This window comes from Toxotes jaculatrix, chromosome 17, assembly GCF_017976425.1.
Source record: "Toxotes jaculatrix isolate fToxJac2 chromosome 17, fToxJac2.pri, whole genome shotgun sequence".
Lineage (NCBI taxonomy): Eukaryota > Metazoa > Chordata > Actinopteri > Toxotidae > Toxotes > Toxotes jaculatrix.
In genome coordinates this window covers 15008013-15028935 of record NC_054410.1, presented here as the reverse complement: position 1 = coordinate 15028935, position 20923 = coordinate 15008013, and the positions used below count along the sequence as shown (strand labels likewise).

Here is a 20923-nt window from a genome sequence, read left to right as displayed (position 1 = left end):
AGGCAAAACACAACTAGTGCTATTTGGAAGTTGTTGTCAGAGTCCAGTGGTTTAACCAGTGGTTGGAATGTGAATAATATGCTGTTGGTACATGGAGGCCAGTGATGTCTGCTAAGAAGCCTCTCTCATGGTGTCTCTCTGTGCGTGGCCTCAAACCTCTGCAGTGGCCAGTGTGATATGGCACATTATGGCATGACTGATTCACAATACCTCATAACTGCCACGTCTTTTCTCTCTGGCTGTGAGAACTGTGATGGATCAAGTGCTCTTTTCAAATCAGAGCCATAATAAAGACATGTGAACTGCAGAGAATGAAACTCAGAAATGTCCCGACTTAATTTCAGTTCCCAAAGTGTTCACACGAATGTGCAGTGCATTCATTAATGAGCACAGCTTTTAACTGACTCACCATCCGAAGCAGTCTGTCCATTTTCTCTTACTTCCTTTTTCGGTGTGACACCTTTCCTCTGAATCAAATGACATGAGTGACATTTAAAAGTGGAGGATCTGGACAAACCATGTCTGCGAGACAGCTTGTGCCTGAGAGTCCTGCCACCTCATGCACAACACAGATGAACTGTGAGCTTTAGAGTGCGAAACCAGTCATCCCTGAATCACTGGGCTGATAATCTTACATAAGATGAAGACAAACTCCGGTAGCTCTGCCTCAGACCAGCTGGAGAGGGATGGCCTGAGCAGGATCTTCAACCGCACGGCAACACTTGGCTGCTGACTAACACTGGACAGAAAGCCAAACGAAGGAAGGAAGTGCTTCCAAGCTCCTCACACACAGAGCAGGCACTGAAGCAGATGTTCAGATGGAACATTTAACATTCATTGCTAGAGGAAGCTCCAATGCTTGCATGCTCAGACAGAAACATGTAAAATTAAATTAAAAGGTGCCTGAAGTTGAAAGTGAACACAAATGAGAAGACTACGAAAAAAAATCTTTACACAGTAGTGTTTTAAATGCAGTCATAGGGCTTAACATATTAAATACCAAATAAATGATGCATGTGGAGCGTGAACGTGTTGTAAAATGCTTCATAAACCTCAAACAAGTGGAAACACACCACTCAGCCACAACATTAAATCTGATAACTGTTGTGATCGGTAATTTGTACCTGGTATTTCACCTAACGGGGGATTATATTAAGCTCATCTCACCATGAAAACATTTATTTAGGGAAATGATCATAGTTGAAAAGCATACAAACTGTTAACACTATCTATCAGTGCAATCCTACTGAATCTTGGCAGTGACTGAAAAGACAGTTCCAGCTTTTGTCCAATGCAGGCTGTGCTCACACTGCAGCCTATTTTAATCCTTAAAAAGAAAACAAAAAAAAAATGGAAAAATCGAACCTGATAATTTAAAGACTCAGTTCTACACAATAATTTTAATTTACCTTGCAAAACACAAGATTAAAATAACACTAATGGAGAATAGACATGGGGTATTTTGGGTCAGATAGGCACAAAAAATAAGGATGCAGTGAAGTTCATGTGAGGAGTTCACTCTTCTCTCTTCTCTTCCTCTCGCTGTTTCCTGTGTGAGGAAGCAGGTCAGACCCACAGGAGGTGGGGAGTCATGATCTATGGTCCATCTTGGCTTGAAGTGGATGCCATCCTGGATGAATATTAAGCACCCACACCGCCCACGTACACACCGCCTGCTGAGGCTGCACTGTCACAGGCTGCATGTGTGTATGTATGTGTGTGTGTGCGTGTGTGTCTTGGATAACTCTGTGGGCTGCATACTGTACTTGTACTGCCTTTAAAGAGGTAAAAAACCATTCCCAAGACAAGAGATTTCAAGAAAATCCTTATTCCTTTGCACATGAGTTGCTCACGTCAGGTCACCAGGCTGCAGGAAGTTATTTTGTTGTTCCAGGATACCTTACACAATCCCATGAAAATCATGGTTTTGGCATGGGATTAGCAGCCTAATGAGTATTCCAGGAGACTCGTCTCCCTGCAGTCAGCCACCCTCTCCTCCTGTGTGTTACATGAGCGCTGAGGGTCTGTGAGAGGCACCTCCACCTTCTCAGAGATGCAAATTTTCACTTCCTGCGCGTGTTGAGGATACGGTGATTACATTAGATGCAAACAATTATACACGCACGCACAGACACCCACATATTGAAAGCCAGCACTAGACAGCACTTTCATGACCACTTGAATTCTGATTTCCTCATGTTCCCCTGACAGTTTTGGAGCTAAAATTCATGGCATCATCAGGCCCCATTTTGGGTTATTTATTCTGCTCTTGCTCCAGCACTCTGCACCATTTGAATGCCCTGTTGCTTGATGACATCTTCATTACAGCCCCAACCTCTCTGGGGTGAGAACATCTGTCTCACAGTGAGTTTAGAGGATTGAGACACAAGAGTCATCTCAAACCCCGACAGCTGACTGTGCAATTATGTAATCATCAAGATGCCTGATTTGAACTGCAAACGGCTGTACACAGTGATCTGCATGGTCCATGGTTATTTAATTTGGTATGAAGTGAGATGAAACATAGTTGAATTTCCTTAAATTGCATTAGGGTCAAATAATTCCTTTGATTTAAATAAAAAAAACATTACTGTTCACAGACAAAGCACCAAAATGAGCACATTTAAAAAAAAATCTAGCTTCAGTGTCCATTCCAACCTTGAAATCATCAGTGTATCCCCACTTGTTGTTTTATTTTATTTATTTATTTATTTATTTATTTATTTAAATTTTTTTGCATTGCTGCTCTATTGGGGGCTGTTGCTGATGGGGATGGTGGGTGTGAAAAAGGTTATAAGCCATGGTAACACCCACAATGCCATGACAACATGCATTTTATGTTATGCACTTAAGGCAGGTGAGTCACCAAGTGCCTCTTTTCAAAGTAATAACAGTGGGGCTCATTTCATATGAAACTTATGCTTTTACTCAGGGCTACATTTACTGTAAGCCAGCGTGAGCAGTTAGAAGGTGAATGCAGAACAACATGAGAGGCAGAGCATGTGGGGGAGAGAATGGATGGCCGTGGGCTTCAGGGCCATTAGTTCATTTAAAAAGAAGTGAAGTTCCTTCGGGGAGAGCAGAGGGTTGCCATTTACTCAGCTTTTTGTGTCTTGAGGTGAGATGTGACTGATGTGGCCTTTCTCTGTTGTTAATATTGTCATCAGTCTTGTTTAAATGTTTTAAAACACAGAGGTGTGTTGAATATGTAAAGTCAATAAAACATTGATCGCAAAACAAAAGATTTGTTTCCTTTTAAATCATAGTCCATAAAGGGATGGACTGAGGGAAGTAAAGGAGAGATGCAGCAGTGTCAGGAGTCGAGACATCATGTGAAATGAAACTTGGCATCTGTTATTGTCTTAAAGCCTCCAGGTGCTTTTTCTTTCTGTTTTCTTCCCTGACCCAGTGAAACCTGAAACCTGTTTGCTACTGCTTCTCCTGTGGATGTGACTGTGTGGCAGACCTTTACTCCAGGTGCGGTTGAGTGTTACCCATCTCCACACGATGTGGCCATCAAACAAATACATTTGTTATCCAATTTTTGCACAATTTATTGAACTGTCAGAGGTGAGCGGGGGCCTGCAAGGCCACAAATAGGGCCTGTCAGGCGGGAGATGGAGAGGGAGCTCTCTGGCCCTCCATCTCTTCCGCATCATTGCAGGGAAGGAATTTCCATCAGACCTGATAGATTAAGGAGGGAGGGTACAGGTGGCTAATGGGAAACAGCAGCGAAGCTCAGTGCAAAAGGTATTGCTGACACAGACTCAGCTCCTCTTGTTTGACAGGAAACCAGTGACAAGTCCCATTACTGGGACATCTCAGACATGCTATGTTGTGTATTTTCAGAAAAATGAAGAAGAAGTTGTGATGAAGTTGTGTTTGATCATGAACCAAAGTAATGGCCAAATTGAAATTTTAACCTGCTGATGGTTATAGATGTACAATCAGAGCATCAGCCGAGATATTTCCCTCCCGATCAAAGTGATGTAACTTATTGACTGTCACTGCCATCCCAAGAGTCATCCTGCTAGTGTGGCTAAAGATGCGGCCTGTTAGACTGTTAGATAAAGTTGTGAGATCTGCGGTCCAGAGTACAGATATCCTATGCTTTTCTTTTCGTTTCTTTTCTTTGAATAAGTAATAACAGTCTCTTGTAATGCATGTGAAAAAAATTCTGTCACGATTTTCCTTTGCACTTCCTCTCTACGGTGCTGCTTTCTTTCTTGAATTATTGTCATCCCCGCACTGGCCGTGGCAAAAGAACAGAGACCAGTCACACTGTAGGTGCTAATTCTCTGTTGTCCAAAACGCCTCAGCCTGAGGACTGATATTAGAGCCCCCTAAATCCGACAGCTGAAGGAACAGCCCACTGTTTACCATCTGGTTGTGGCAGCCTGGTAAGCCTGAGTCAGGGCGATAATTGATGAGAGCAGAGGTAGTAACGGCACTGAAGGGCACTGAAGGGTTCGCCCCATGGCCAATAACATATCAGTGGCCCCTGTGACTGGCAGCTCCTGGTGTGCTGTCAGGTTCTTCAGCTGCAACCCTGTAACTCTGTGTAATTGTCCTCTCTCATCCAGCTCTGCCTCGCTATCTTCAGTCTGCCTCGCTATCTGTCCTCTGTCTTGTGACAAAAATGAAAAAAAAAAAAATATCACAGTGTCCACCTTTGGTGAGTTTTCATCCCTTGGAAATAAACACTGAGGACAACAGCAAAGTGACTTTCACTAAGGTTGGAAGTTAATTTAGAGATTCGACCGTTTTAACATGACATTCGTTTTCTGCTGTAAGACAACTGCTGTGACCTCACCTCAACCTCAGCGATGATACAAACACACCATGGTTACACAGTGACAGCAGGCCAGCTGCTGCCTCTTTCCTAGAACGGAAGGCATGTGAAATCTCCATTCAACCTAAGACTGCTGTGTATCAAATCACAGGGCATTAGAGGGACTGAATGAATACACAGACACATGATTGTTCTTGCTGAATATGAATGCATCAATTTAGTGTTTTTGTCCCTGCTGGAGTTGTTATCCCCCCACTGCTCAAATGACAGAGCTACCTGTGCTGAGATGTTACATAACTTGGAGGACACAAAAGTCAGATTGTTTTTTTGTTGTTGTTTTTTCCCGCTCAGATTTTATTATAGATTTTCCATGACAGACAAACACACAAGAAAGACAGTATGACACTACGAGGACAAATCAGAGGAGGGAGGGGGAGGATTATAGTGTAATAGCATAGTTATAGTAATTATTTTTTGCTTGTGTTGCTGTTTAGCACATAGTGCGTCCATAGGAACACGTGTGCACATGATCTTACATCAGCACAGAACAGACAAGATGGTTGAAACCAGGGGAGAAAACAACAACATCTTCTCAGATGAGACAACTTGATTGAGGTAACTGTGCCAATAGTTTTCTCACAGCAGATTTGATCATGGAATGGAAAAGAAAGGTCAACACAAGCTACAAGCTTGTTTTTTTTTTTTGTTTTTTTTTTGTTTTTTTTTACAGCAGCAGGTGATAGCCCAAACCATGTCATTCTCAGGTGTGCTCAATTAGCAGGGAGAAGATGAAGTAGTCCGTGGAGGGTGAGGGCATGTTGAGTCACTGGTAAGAAAACATTTTTAGTTACAACAAATGGGCCTTGATGAATCTGGTCTCGAATGAACTTGATTTCCTACCTTGTGCTCACACGCTAATTTAGTCCCAGGTGTTAGTCGCTAAGTGGAGTTACCAAGGGGGGGTTAGCACAGTGATTTGTTTCCATTTACAAGTTTTTCTCCAAGAACCTTCAGAGATTTGTTGATTTTGTGGCACTGAAAGTGCATTCTCCCCGGGGACTAATTAAGACATTTAGGCCTGTGGATAACACCTTAACTTGACACGAGCTTTAATTCCTAATCAAGCATTCAAAGTGGCTCCTGCCTGGGCCAGGCCCGCAATGAATGGGAGATCAGGTATTTACCATGACATCTCTGCTTTATTGCATACATCTGTCCAATTAGCAAGTCTCATGGCACCAACTCATTCACATTCAGAATATTTCATCCACATTTCATTCACTTCTGCTCAGTCCATTCTTCACATTCAGTGAATGGACAGTAGCGTGGTTTTATGTCATGCATAGAGTCATACACATCATGATTTCTGTACATCCTTGACAATATTCTGCTATTACTGTAATCGATAACTGACTACTGTCACTAATCAATAGTCACTCCTGGGCGTGTAATTATAACGTATACAGATTTAGAATGAAAATCACCTTAGCTGTGCTGTGCAGTAAATGCTTAGTGATTTCTCCTAATGACACATGAATCACATTCACAACAGGAAAGTTATATTGCTCATAAAATGAAAATTTTCCATTTGCCATAGGCTAAAAATAAAGATTAGATAAAAAGTTATATATACTGCATAGATAACCACAACCTGGGAACTATTGCACAACTGGATAGTCCCTAGAACCAGGGCTCTTCTAGCGAACAGGCTCCAGCAGAAAATGTCACCCCACATATAGATAATCAGCAGTATGGCCAAAAGTCTTGGGGCCAGCACAATAACAACCTGCCCACGAGGACAAATGCAGTCCAGGTACAGCTCAGATTTATTTGTGGGTAAGCTGTCCACTGAAAAAGCAGCCAAAGTCTCAGAGCATTCAAAAAAGAACACCTGATAAGAAGTCTTATGGTGAGCACAAGTGTTATCAAGCTCTGTGCAACACTCAGCGTCTGCTTTCTCCTCAGTTTTATCCTAGAGGTGGCCTCCTATTTGTTATATATTTACCCTGCAAGTGATACAACAGCACTAAGCCAATGCTGAGTATGTAATTCTGCTGACACATTCTGGTTTTATCAGCACACTGTGAAGTGCAACAGACAGGAAAAAGGGTCTAATCAAATTTGTGTAGGAGACAGAGAATGAGTTATGTCATCAGTGCGGCCTCACTGGTATGGAAACTCTGCTCTAAGTTAATTATATTTGTGGTTGGTGACCTAAGATATTTCCACAGTCATAGTCAAGAACCTGTGATGTAGCACTTTAAACACATACACGTAAAGGACCACATCCTGTAAGATTTGAACTTCTGGAAACTCTGGAGATGAAAGAATTAATCTCCATTTATTAATTTATTTTATAATACTTAGTATATGTTTTATAAATATATAGATATATATACAATTCAACCACAACTTTTACTGAGTAAATGATTAATTAATTTTCCACTTCATTCACAGCCTTCAAGTGTTTTCTTTGTTTTTTTTACATTTTCTAAATTTACCACCATTAACATCAAAAATTCCAAATTTAAACACATTTCTGTTGCATGCCTTGTCAAGGCTTGTACATTAAAAGCGAAAAAGGCTCTTTTTACGCAGCTGTTTCTCCTCCGCAAGACCAGAATTTAATTTTAATTGCTAATATAAATCTCAGCAGGACCAAAACTGTGCCAAACAGTGGAGGTGACAGAAACATTGCCGGGGTTCCACCTTCCTCACTGTTCACCATCCGGTTTCATCAGACCCTCAGCAGGTCCTTATCCCTTTTCATCATACTGTCATATCATTGCCACATCTTTTTTATTACAAGGTCACATCATGGCAACATCTCAATAGTTCTTAAAATGCCAGTGATGCCACTCCAGATCTAGATTTAGCGTAATAATTTTTATATATATGTGTGTGTGTGTGTGTGTGTGTGTGTGTGTGTGTGTTCATATATCTATTTACATAAATCCCATTGTCACAATCATTTCATGAGAAGAGGAAAATATATTTTATTCCACCTTTAGAACAGAACAGCATTGCCATCCATCCAGCTGGGAGAAATTATCCTGGTCTCCAGTGTAATTAATTTATTCATAAAATGGCCTCTTTAGTTAGTCAATTATTATGCACCTATCAGCCACAAAATAGAAACCAATGACCAGTTTTATTGTTGTGGCTGGTGCACATACTCCACTACTACAACACAAGCATTGTTAGTCCTATTAAACTATACACTGTGAAAAGTTGTATTTAGAGGAGCAGTCCACAATCACATGGATATTTGACATTTATTTTTAGTGTTACTTCAGAAAGCAACCGATAGTCATGCTGATATCCTCATACAAACAACGGTCCTGTCTGTAAATCTAAGTGGTTAAAAGGGTACAGGCCAGTGAGATGACTGAATTGTTTAATAAGGAGCAGTCTCATCACATCAACTTTCTTATGGAGTTCATTGAATTTACCATTTTCCATTACAAAAAAAAAGACCTTCAGGCAAAGTCATTATTATGAAACCTTCAGAACGTCAAATCTCATTGGAGTAGCACAATTTGAACTTGTTGCACTGTATCATAATTTGTGGATGCAGGTGAGAAGGATAGATGCAGCATTTAAAAGGCATATTGGGGAAAGAAAAAGCTAAATGTTCATTTTCATCTCTCTTTGAAGCTCAAACCTTTGGTAAGAGTCCTAAAAACAAAATATTCTTGAATGTAAATGGGGCACAACATAATGTGTTATTCAGAGGTTTGTCCAAATGCTGGATTGTCCTTTTCTATATTTGACTTCTTGTGTCAGCAGCAGGAATTTGTTCATTAAGTTAATTTGCATCAAAGAAAAGTAAAAATGGTGCATTTAGGTTAACCTCACAGACCACACATGAAAAACACTGGTCATGTTTTTCTCCTTGAGTAATTATTCTGTTCAAATGGCATATTTTTCTCTCCAGGCAGAGAGTGCTTGGGCTGAATGGATGCTGCCACTGCATAATGGTCCTCAGACGTTTGTTTCCTAGGCAACGTGGGGAGGGCATGTGGAGAGCGAGGTATAAAAACACTGGCAGCTCCTCTCTGAGTCTTACTCCGTGGTAAATGCACTCACTGTCAACACAGACAGCCTGAGAGAACTTGCTACACACTTTCTCTCCCTATTTGTCACCTTCTTTCTCAGCTCAATTGAAAGCTCAGCTCCACAAGTGGCTGTTCAAGAATGATGCGACCAAAAGATTTACGCCAGGGCTCTGGCACCAAAACCTTCCTGGATGCCATGCATGGTGGTAAAGTTCACCTTGCACGCTTCATCCTGGACGCCTTGGATGGACGCATCATCAACTCAAAGACGGAAAACAGCCGCACCCCGCTCATGTTTGCTGTCTGCCTGCAAGACCCCGGGACCAGGGCCAAGTTCACCAGGTTGCTGCTGGAGAAAGGGGCCGATGTCAACTGCCAGGATGAAGATGGGCGCACAGCCCTGAGCCATGCTTGTGAGATGGGTCACCTGGATGTTGTCAAGCTTTTGGTGCAGTTCAATGCAGATCCGGACATCTCTGATGCTTGGGGTAACAGTGCTCTCATGTATGCTGCCTTTTCTGGACACAGCCAGGTTCTGGAGTTCCTGGTCCGGGCTTTCAAAAGACTGGGACTGAGACTGGACAGAACCAATAATGCTGGTCACTCAGCCATTGAGGTGGCCAACTTCTTTGGACACAACCAGTGCGTCCAGATTCTGAACTTTCCCTGCAGGAGAGGTGTTAGCACAGATGATCCACTTGCTAATGTGGGCACCATTGGTGAAGGAGACTGCCGGCTGCCCAACAGGCTCCCTAGGCATGTTCTGGAGAGGTTCTCCAAGCAGGTGAATAATGAAGAGCAACTGCCCGGGGTATTTCAGAGACAGCTGAAGACTGGAGACAGCAGCGGGCTGTGGAACCGCTTCAAGTGTCCCAGGAGCCAGTCTCAAGAGGACAACCATCGCCACAGCTGGGCTCTGCCGCCTCAGCTAGAGAAAAGCCAAACTGAGGGGGATCACAGCGTTCTCTTTACAGCCAAACAACTGCAAAACTGCCAGCTTAGAGAGCTAAGAGGGGCTAAAACACTGAACTCTCTGCCTGAGCCAAGCCAGAAAGATGTCAGCCGAGACACTGGACTCCCAGAGAAAACACTAGAGAGTTTTCCTCTCTGGGGAAAAGCAAAGTCATTTAACCTGGACCTTCTGAGCAGCAGAAAGCAGTCCTATCAGGGTGATGTGCGTGACATGAGCCTGTCAGCCAGCAAATTAAAGAGAGCCTCGCTGCAGGATGAGAGATGCCTGATAGACAAGATGGAATGTCAAGGAAACACCCGGGGCCTGACAAACAATGCTGACAAAACTGTCTCAGTGCCAAAACCTCTTTTAAACGCCAAGAGTCAGCCCGTGAGAGCACTTGAGGAGAATGTCAAATCACAGAAAGAGGAGGCTAATGACATGGCTCTATCAAGCAGGAGAGAGCAGCAGAAGAGGGGAAGCTTTGGCCCGACCGCCAGACACAGCAAACTGCTGTTTGCCAGAGGGGAGATGGAGTCAGGGAAGATCCCCGGTCGTGCACCAGGGTTCATCGGCCTGGGGACCAGACTGTTGCGTCGATTCACGGCACCGGAATTCATGAGGATGGCGATAGACTGTTCATCGGGCTCCTCAAACGGCAGAGGGAGGATGTCCCGCTCAGAAACCTTCCCTCTCTCTCACACACATCAGCAGGTCAACAGCCAGCCAAGCGTTGACAGCATCAGCGGAGTGAAGTGTGAGTTTGAAAGCTGCTTGTCTCAGTCCGCCCTCGATTAGAACAAGGACAGTGCCAAGCTAGAGAAAAGGCTGGTAGAGAAATTTTTACAGCACTTAAAATTCTGATAATACTGTTTGGCTGCTTGGTTCTATTTACTGAGACAAATAACAATCCTTTGCTAATATTGCAATTTATTGTTTTTTATCAATGTTTATTGATAAAAAACAATAAATTTAAAGCTAATTGTTCAGTTGCATACAATTTTACTATTCTATATTCAAAGTCATTTATAATTAACATAATATCAATTTGTGGGCTACTAAAAATAATTATTTTGTTTCACACATATAAGATTTATATTGTATGGAATTAGATTTATTTGATATGGCTTCTGTGTTTATAAGAAACATTGTATGTATTTTGCTTAAAGATATTGAGTGACTGTGCACTGTACAATTCATGATGAATACCCAATAAATACTTTAAAACGCCAGCACATTCAACCTGTATTTGTGCGTGCGTTCGGGTGGGCGTGTGAGGAAAATGTAGGCTTAAATGAAATCCGTTTCAATATGCATCATTTATTGATTTATACAAAATTAAAATATGTAATTCTCTTTTTCATGAATGATCCACACAGAGATAGAAATACATGAAACATGTCAACATGTATCCGTGTCAGAATACAAAGACTATGTGCAAAGTGTTTGTCAGCAGGCGGACGTCCTGCAGTATCACATGCCAGGCCTGTGTGCTTTATCTAGGCAAACAAATGCAAATACAGTCATACACATCTTCTTGAGGAGCGACACACACGTCTGGTGGTTTTTAAAAAGTCTGTCACAATACAAAGAGGGTTGTATCAGAAGCAAACACTGAGATGTCACCTCACACGCACCCATGTGCTCACATGCACACGCACGTACGCACATACACAACTATACACTCACATTTCAGTAGAGAAAAGTAAAATTTTGAATTCATCTCGTATAATTTACTGCAGTGAATCAGCAGGTCTGAGGACCTAATATTCAGTATTTTTATTTACATTATTAATTTATCTGCTTATGTAATAATGTAATAATGAAACCTTATTTGCAACTTCACATCATACAAACAACCCACAACACCTTTTGGAACTAAAGAATAAATATGAAAAAGAGGAATATGGTCCTGGGGATTTTCCAACAGCCCAATAGTAGCAGCTGGGCTTTCATCTACCCATTTATTATGCTAATAAAGGAGAATTGTCTTTCACATCCCAGTTTGGTACATATTCAAGCATTCACATCAGGCCAGGTGTGCCTCCATTTGGCCATGCAAAGAGTCTGCTGTCAGTGTTTGTGGAGTGTACCGACCAGGTTGTTATCCAGTTTCCACAGCAGAGAGCGTGTGTGTGTGTGTGTGCAGAGGTAACTTTATCCTTCCTTAATAATGTCACAATGAGCCACTGTGGTTTGAGCCTAACACCAGCTTTATAAGCTTTACACGGCTAGCAATAATGCCCACTATGAACACTATAAAGGATCTTTAGAGTAGCATGTGTTCATTACATGTAGCTACGTGGAATATTGATTTTTGCTATCAGCTGATATGCACCATGTCGTGTTGTGTTGAATCCCACTTAATTGTTACAGGAAGCCAATCAATAATTCGTTTGGAACCGAGTTGAGAGGTGAGGAATTGCATGCTGCCTTTAACTGACTCCTAAAGTGCTTCTCTCATGCCCGAGACCATGCGGTGTCTGTCAACCAAACTTGCTGTCCTGCCACCATCACTCTAGCAGCATCATGCTGCTTCCTTGGAGCTGATCTCCTGTTGGCTTGGGTGCTAGAGGAGTTGGATCTCAGTGCAAGGGCCTGGACAGGTCAGACTGAAGGTGGGTGTTGGGGGACCTAGAGCCCCATAAGGGTCAGCAGCGGGACATGCGTTTGCGGTACTGTTCCACCAGAGGGACCAGGCACTGAGGTGAGCCGCTCTGCAGCAGGAAGGGGTGCTCCAGCAGGTCAGTGGCGCTGGCCCGCTCTAAGGGGTCCCGAGTCAGCATACGGTCCAGGAAGTCTTTTAGAACTGGGGATATCTGGAGCAGAGAGCAATGGCACATATATTTTCATTTCAATAAATTAATCCAAGAGTTACAGTCATTATAACAACTGTGAAAGTAACACCCTAAACAAGACAGCTGGAAGCCTTTACTGGCTCATACAATTTTTCATTGTACAATTTTTGCAACAAGAACAACAAAGACCAAAGTGGTGATCAGACCAACTCTGACAGAGACACCACTGCCATGGTTAAAACTGCTAAAGAAATAGTGTGTGTGAGTGAGTGTATGTGAGCGTGTCTGTTCTCGTACCTGGCTGACATTCCGTACAGTTGGAGCCGGTTCGTCCCTCAGCCTCTTCATAGCTGCTACAGGGGTTTCACTGAAGTATGGGGGCTCTCCATCCACCATCTCCACCACCATGATACCCATTGACCACACATCCACCTGATGCACCATCACACAGTGAAAATGTAACAGATCCTATAGCACAGATTGCGACTGCTGGCATTTGCGCTACATGACTGAGATCACTCCTGTTAATCAGCGTGAGTGAGAGTTGAACGTGTGCCTTCCTCACCTCAGTGCCATATGGTGATTTGGAGATGACCTCAGGAGCCATCCAATAGGGTGTCCCCACTAGAGACTTCCTCTTAGGGATGTCCTTACTGATCTGGGCACAGAAGCCAAAGTCTGAAAGCTTGACCTGTGAGGAACAGAGAATGACTTTATTATCAACACAGCAAAAATAAGAAAGAAAGAAAGAAAGAAAGAATGAAAGAACAACACCATATCGTACCCTTCCGTCTAACGTGAGTAGTATAGAGTCACTCTTGATATCTCTGTGGATGACTCCCTGTGAATGGAGATAGGCCAGGGCTTGCAAAACAGCTTCACACACTGTGGCAATCTGCTCCTCACTCAGCCTGCAGGACAACACACACACACATACATAAATTTACACACACATTCATAAACAGATTTTACATTAACATTTCACACTTTTCCATTACGAGTTACAACAAATCGACAGCTCAGAAAGTCGAAATTCATGAATCACTGCACATTAAAGGCAATGATAAAGAGTGCAAGGTTCAAAACAACAACTCCTACACAGCAGAGTGACTAACAAAACCTGTTCATTCCTCTGTAGTTTTAATGCAACTTCAATATTTTTACAAGTGTAACATATATATAATATATAATATATAATATATTATATATTATATATAAGAGCCAGGAGACCAAAAGCCATTTTCAAACAGCAAGCAAGGTCAGGTGCCCACTGTAAAGGAAGGTAACACAAGGTAACAATTATCCAACAGAGTGCTGTACTCTCCCACACATGACTATCACCATATAAAAAAAGACACATTCCAAACTATATAAGGAAAAAGTTCCTGCATTAATATTTAAAAAAACAGCCAGCAAAGGAATCTTATTCTCTATTGTTCTGTCAATACACTGATTATCTTAATCCCTGATAAAGAGTGCCTGTGACAGCTGGCTCATTTCATATGTCATCTGGCTTGAGAGAAATTTTTTCATCCCTTTGAGTCAAGCGATCTAACCCTGAGGTCATCCTATGGAGATGGAGCCAGCCATCTGTTAATAATATAAAACACACTGACAGCTCAAAACAATTACACCCGGACAAAACTCCCCTGCTGCTGTTTGATGTGTTTTCCTTATTTTTGATGCATGCACTACTGAACAATGCGACAACACCAGGAAATCAAATTTTCACTCAGGATTGACCTTCCACATGTCATCTAAACATGCACATATTCGATTATGTTATTAAATTATTATTTCCCTCCTGAGAAAAGCAGCAGGCTTGGAGAGAGAAGGACTGAGTGACAGTCTTTGTGGGTCTTTGCCAGGATCAACACCAGTCGATACCACACTACCCCCTTGTGGTTGATATGGTTAATAAAGATTTTATCATAACTAGGCAGAATTCACCAAATACAGTTTTCTAAAGAAGAACTAAGACATTTTATCTTGGTGGTACTCGTACCTGGTTTCAGACACGATGTTGGTTAGTGCTCCACCCTGCAGGTACTCCATGATAACCCACAGCTCCTCCTCCACCAAAGCGGACTTAAACATCTCCACCACGTTTCTGTGCTGATAGTCCCTCATGATTACCACCTGCAGCACAAAACATTCACATTAAAACCAATAACAAAAGACATAACTCTTACTGTGGCCACATTTTGGCTTTTCAACATTAAAGGGGAATTTCAGCAACTTAATGTAGCACTTTCAACTTAGGGGACTTGTGAGAAAAAGATTAAAAAGGGATGGTCAAAATCAGTGCAGCAGAGGTGCCCCTGTAGCTTAGGGATTGAGGTACTGACCAAGGACTGCATCTCTCTCTCCCTCTTTATCTGTCATCTCTGTACTGTCTGATTAAATGCCCCAAACAATAGTTTTAAAAAAATCAATAAAATCAATGTAGCAGAGGCCTAGCATAGCTACAAAACTCCCAACTCAATAGTATCTTCATCAGCACAGTTCCCTGCCTGGTAAATACCCAGTGTTTCGAATTCCACACTCTCAATTTAAGATGCAGATTTTATATTAAAAATTTGTAGTCTCCAAGTCCAAGAAAAGATTATCCACATGACATCATCAGGGTCCTTTTCTCAGACTTTGGAAAGCACCCTCCAAAGCCATAGAGGACATTTTTCCTTTAAATCCAGACAGACATAAATCCAAGTTCCTCTTAAAGTAAGAGTAACCCTCAAAGAATACGTGAACTTTCAGAAGTGAGAATCACAGTATCACAGTATGTGCTGACATATTTCTTTGTGCTTGTTTTTGGGAGTAACTTCATTCCTGGTTGGATACTGTACCTCATTAAACAGCAACTCCCTTCTTTGCTGCCGCCGCAGGTCCATCATCTTCACCGCTACCTGCCTGCCGCTGTGCTTCTCTGTGGCAATACACACCACCCCTGTCGAGCCCTCCCCAATCTTCACAAAGTTCTCCAGATAAGACCGTGGATCACCCTTGTCTACCACCATCTGCAGGGCAGCTTTGAACTGTTCATGGGTCACTTTGGGTGGGTCTGGGGGCGGCCTGGGTGACGGGTGTTGTGGGGGTCTAAAGGCAGGTGAGCAGGTGCCGGGGGGACTGGTAGCTAGTGAGCCTGTAGGGGAGGGTCTAGGTTGGGAAGGACTGTCCTGCCTGGGGTAAGGAGGGTTGGGGCATCCAGAGTGTCTGAGGAAGGGTTCCGGCCCACTGGGCCTCAGTCCCATGTTAGGAGACAGGCCCAGTGTGTAGCTAGCTGAGGAGCGTACTGTCCGCTGGGGTCTGATGCCGCCCACAAGTGGACTGCTGGTGCCAGTGGGCAGGAAGCCGGAGTGGTACCTCACTGTCGACTCTGCCTGCAAAATAAGAGAAAAAAGGTGAGGAACATTTCGAGCGGGAGCTGAAAGGGAGTTGGCAGCCTGCCTGTGGCTCAACACCTGCTTTAAAACTGAATGTAAATCAAGTCCTTCACTCTCACTCTGTATCTACTTCTCCTGATATGACCCATGTAAAGATGTTACTATATGCACCCAAGTGTCCTGCTGAAATGTTGCCAAACACACCATCTCTCAAGTTTTACAACCCCACTGGCACTTTAAACCTACATTTCATATTTTAACACCAGAGAATTAAATAAAATACTCAGCCCCAGAACTTTAATCACCTTTAATGGGAAGCCAGTCAATATGCTGCCTCGCTCAAGTTTCCACAAGCTAAGCATGAAAATGATTCCTGAAGGTCTCTTAACAAAAAACTTTGGTACTCATGCAAAAACATGCCGAGTACTAATAATATGATGTACATAGCATTAGCAGAAATATGCATATATTGTGTATTCTATGAATAATGCATTATCAGTGCACTTAATGACTGCAAAGATTGTAAAAAAAACTGCTGTAATGTCAGGCTTACCTTCAGGTCATAGGACGAGAACGGCCTCCCAGGGCTGTTCTGTGGGTGCATGTACATAGGTATGTTGGGCCGGAGCTCCGAGGTGACCATCCCTTGATCTCCATGGGGCTGCTGCACAGTCATAGCTGGGCTGTAGAAACAAGCAATAGGTCTCTGATTTGGTGGCATTCCCCTTGGCAGCTGGAAATCTCTCTTCCATATCACTCTCTCCTGAGGGCTGCCCACCTCGCCGCTCATATAAGGCCCATGACTTGACACTGGGATGTTCTGGGGCTGAGCTGGCTGCGAGGGTCCCTCCAGGGAGGTGACGCTTACTTCATAAGTGGACTTGGCCTTTGGCAAGATCCCGTTGGGTTGCAGAGTGATGCTCTTCTTCATGCCCAAGTAAGGGGTATTGGTCTCACTGTGGATGTTCCTGGCCTTGTCCCTCCACTGGTCCTGACCCGCATCCTCGTCATCCTCATCATCCTGGGTCAGGCCCTCGTATTGGTAAGTGTCTCCCTCGTTCACCTCCCCCAGCCTTCCCAGAGACTGGGCCCTCTTCCTGGCTGAGGGGCTGCTCTTCCTCAAAGAGTTGGAACTGGTCACAGATAGACGGCTCATATCATTGATCATGGCTGCGATGTAGTCCCCGTGACCGATCATACTCCCACGCACGATGGTCTGAAAGAGGAGAGGCGTTTATCTTTATCACATTGTGCTTTCCATGATCACATTATAGAAAGATTTCAGACGGAAAGGAAGAATGAGGCTGACACAATCATTGCTCAGAGGCGAGTTAAATTTAGACTTGAGAATTTGTAAAGGACGTCGTTGTCATCCTTCAAAGACAGAGACTTAAAATAATTTCGCCAGTGGCTTCAATTCTGACAATACGCTGACAAATATAACGAGCAAATGTTTAAACAGACGCACTACAAAGACAGAGCCTCCATAAATGTTCCTCTGTTGCAAAATTGAGATATTATATATAACTGCTCCTGTGACCTTACAGATGGTATGCATTGTTAGCAGGCAAGTAAAGGCAAAGGCCTGAAACGTGCCCTGATATAAAAGGATGAGACAACCTAAAGATCTTTTGCCAGAACTCTGTTAGTATTGCGCCTGAAAGAGAGAGCGCATGGTGGCTCATCTGTCAGTCTCAGGGTAGAGTCATGTTCAGTTCACAGCCAGTCAACAACTTCTCCTGTTTCTCTGGTTCAGTGCCATTACATCTGCACAGTGGGGAGAGGTCAGATGACATCTCACCTACTGTAGCACCTCTCAGAGAGGAGAGAATGGCAGGCGATAACGGCCTTGGTGAGAGATCCTGTTTTAGAAAATGCTGTAATAATAGTTTGACTGTGATAATTTGAAATGAAACAAATGAATGAATAGTTTGAAATGACTAACATTTTTGCATTACAAGGGTCTTGTGGGTAACACCAAATTCATGTCGGTGATGCTATTAAAACCATAAATCTCACCTAAATGTTGACATGATTGTTATTGCACAGCCCCAATCACATCATGGTGTTAATGAAATGTTGGTGGGGTTTTTTTTCCTTTTTTTTTTTTTGGAGGGTCATAAACAGCATCGACAGTGTGCTCTGTGAATTGTAGAAATCCTGAGATTTGCAGGCTTTATCACTCACTGGCGTTTCCTGTGCTGTACCTGCACTTTTTTTTATCCTTTCTGCTTGACATCTGTGGGAAGGCACCATGGACTGTTATTAATTGCCTGCATGAAGTAATAAATCTTGCAGCCCCTCTGAGTATTCAACATTGTACAGTCAGTGTACACAGCAGGGTCATTAGCCCAGCCCCATGATAGATAAGAAAATAAAAAAAGATGGGGAGGGGAGCATGGAAGGAAAGAAGGCCTCCTTCCACATTGTCATCAGAGGATTATGGCTTTTTCTGAGACAGCAGGATCTCTCAAAGGCACAGGAGGATACTTCTGCATCAGTACAATAAGCAGTGTGTCTCTATGCATCAGAGATTGAAGCTAGACTTTTAGAATGACAGCTGACTGTGATAGCTTAATAAGTGCCTGGTGAAATGGTGTGCTAGTCATTAGTGATCAGATAATGATAAGGTTATGGGATCAATAAATAGATGAATGGAAAGTGTGGCGCACCTTTTTTGGCCTCAGCTCCACCTCTGTGATCCTGGAAGGGTCCACCATGGGTTTGGGCCTGCGCAGGTTCTCTATCAGGCTTTGCCATTGCGTCGGCAGCCCCACAAAGCAGCCACGCTTGGCGTCAAACGAGGTGTGGACACGGTGCTCAAAGTTCTTGGGCGCTGATATCTCAGGCCTCTTCTTTTTCTTCTTCCGAAACATCCTCAGGTCAACGAGGATGGCGGCCTGCCCACTTCAAAGTGTCCCTGAGAAATATGGAGAAATGTATTCAGTCTATAATAATCTGCACCAAATTTTAACATAAGCAAATCTCTCCTGCCCCAGTGACCAAACCATTCTCCTTTTACTGTCTACTCTCTGACCAGGTGTATTCAAATAAAACCTGTACAGCAGATATTCTTTCCATGTGGGAGAAAATATTTAAATAGCAACATCCACAGACATGAGACGTGTATGTCCCATGCTGCCTTGCTGGCTGTCACGAGTTTGTGCCTCTGAGAACCGCTGCAAGGAAAGTAGATGGATTTGTAAGCACGTGTGTAATGAAGGATATCTGGTCAATTAAGGCTTATTCATTCTCTGTGCCCTTTTACTGACGAGCACAAGGGTTGGCCAGCATCCACAGGCTTTCAGTGCATTAGCAGGACGAGTACAACACACAGACACGAACATTCAGGCACGCACACCCACTATACATATTTACATGTATATACACACTATATATATATATACACTATAGCAGCCTGTCTTTCCCTTCACAACCCTTTCATATCCTATCCTAATTAGTAGCTCGTGTGCCCTTGATTGCAGGGAGGGTAACCACTTAATCCTTGGATAGATGGTCCTGTGTTTGGCGAGCCACTAACTCTGGTTTACTGTATGTTCAGCTTTATTTTCCATTCAAGTGTAGGGAAATAATGAAATACATTACATCTCAGCTGCACAGCTGTACGGGGAGATAATCACTCACATTTAAGTCTCATGATTAGTATTAATACTCTTTCATGTAGCTCACATTATGGATGTCCTGGCCAGCCAAGCTGGCAGCGTGACTGGCGTGACGGCAATGCCAGTCTGTGAGTGGGTCCACTACTGGTTCCCTGAGGAAAAATCTTACTAACATTGGTGATCTCCTGATTTTTCCTCCACCACCAAGCTTTGACACCTTTTAGATCAATTGCCATGAAATTTGCCACAACTTTCAACATTGCTAAAGGATCACTTTGATAATCTTCTGTGTTTTCCTCATCAAGTCACAATACTCTGCAAAACTAATGGCATTCCCATCAGCCTGTGCTGTACCCTGTGGTAACTGCTAAATATTGAAGTAGAATAAAAAACTTTGCACAGTCAGATTTATTCAGTTTTCAAGGTCAAGAACAAGTACAGGGATAAAATCGACACGTGTTTTGGCTATGCCTTCTTAAATGTGCAATAGTCCTTCAGTTTCACGGTTGAGTCCGTTTATGATTTCACTGTCAAACTAATTACCAGCAGGTGCATCAAGTGGCTACCTGTAGTCTAATTAACAGATCTTAGCATGCTAAAATGCTGAACCAAGATGTACTTGCCAAACATCAACATGCTGGAATTGTTGTGAGCATGTTCGTATGCTGATGAGACCATTTAGCTCAAGGTCTAAAGTACAGCCTCACAGAACCGCTAGCATGACTATAGACCCTTGTTTATTTTAGCGGAATGAAACACTTAAAGGCCCTGGTGTATGTGGCCAATGCAGAGGCCCACAAGGTGCCCTGAGAATAACAGATACAATCTCCCATCATGCACTGTGAAATGGTGGGAGTTGAGGAAATGAGTTTTGCAGCCCAGCAGACAATCATGCTGGCAGCCTCTCCTCTCTCCACCTCCGCCCTCAGACCAGCACGGCTCTAATCGGCACCAGCGACGCCTGTTATGAGGTGTATCGGAGACTAACCCACGCCACTCGCCTCTCCACATCACCAGAGGGTAAAAAAGAGGTCATGCCCACTGGTCACATCAGCTAAACCTGTCTCATTACACGAAGGCGGGGTTAGGATGAGAGAGAGAAATTGTCAAGGGGAGGGGGGGGGGTACTGCTTGGAAAGATATGTCACCCTCCAAGGATGATTCAGTCACAAGGCTAATATGCTAAGTGTTGCATAAGCGTATCACTCTGTGCTCTCCCTATGTACATAATGTGGTGCTGAGAAGGACTTTAATTTTATCTGACAGGGACATTATGGTGTGAGGGCTCACAGGAGGTGGGGGAGAGACGGGTTGGGG

At 43.2% G+C, this 20923-nt stretch overlaps 3 protein-coding genes across 3 annotated transcripts in view; 2 read left to right on the top strand and 1 right to left on the bottom strand.

Moving 5' to 3' along the window:
- plcb2 (phospholipase C, beta 2) overlaps positions 1–11937 on the top strand; it is a 30932-nt gene extending 18995 nt beyond the window's left edge. The window contains exon 33 of the transcript XR_005896258.1: positions 11927–11937. The gene's annotated coding sequence lies outside the window, so the exon portion shown is untranslated. The remainder of the gene's footprint in view (positions 1–11926) is intronic.
- LOC121197664 lies at positions 8990–10600 on the top strand. The gene has a single exon (XM_041061367.1). The coding sequence runs from the start codon at positions 8990–8992 to the stop codon at positions 10598–10600; it is 1611 nt and encodes a 536-aa protein (XP_040917301.1).
- Positions 11938–12453: 516 nt separating the features above from the next.
- On the bottom strand, positions 12454–18859 carry LOC121197663 (serine/threonine-protein kinase PAK 6). The gene is made up of 8 exons (XM_041061365.1): positions 18656–18859; positions 16537–17199; positions 15447–15980; positions 14606–14739; positions 13385–13511; positions 13166–13291; positions 12898–13032; positions 12454–12621 (listed from the first exon to the last, which is right to left on the bottom strand). Exons 1-8 carry the CDS (start codon positions 18857–18859, stop codon positions 12454–12456), a joined length of 2091 nt encoding a protein of 696 aa, XP_040917299.1.
- Between the last annotated feature and the right edge of the window lie 2064 nt (positions 18860–20923).

Bases quoted from the DNA above. Each gene is read 5' to 3' on its own strand.
- LOC121197664 (XM_041061367.1), top strand. From the start codon at position 8,990: ATGATGCGACCAAAAGATTTACGCCAGGGCTCTGGCACCAAAACCTTC.
- LOC121197663 (XM_041061365.1), bottom strand. From the start codon at position 18,859: ATGTTTCGGAAGAAGAAAAAGAAGAGGCCTGAGATATCAGCGCCCAAG. The intron at 13,512-14,605 runs GTACGAGTACCA...GTTGTCCTGCAG, and splicing joins AACATCGTGTCTGAAACCAG to GCTGAGTGAGGAGCAGATTG. The intron at 13,292-13,384 runs GTACGATATGGT...TGTTCCTCACAG, and splicing joins TACTCACGTTAGACGGAAGG to GTCAAGCTTTCAGACTTTGG.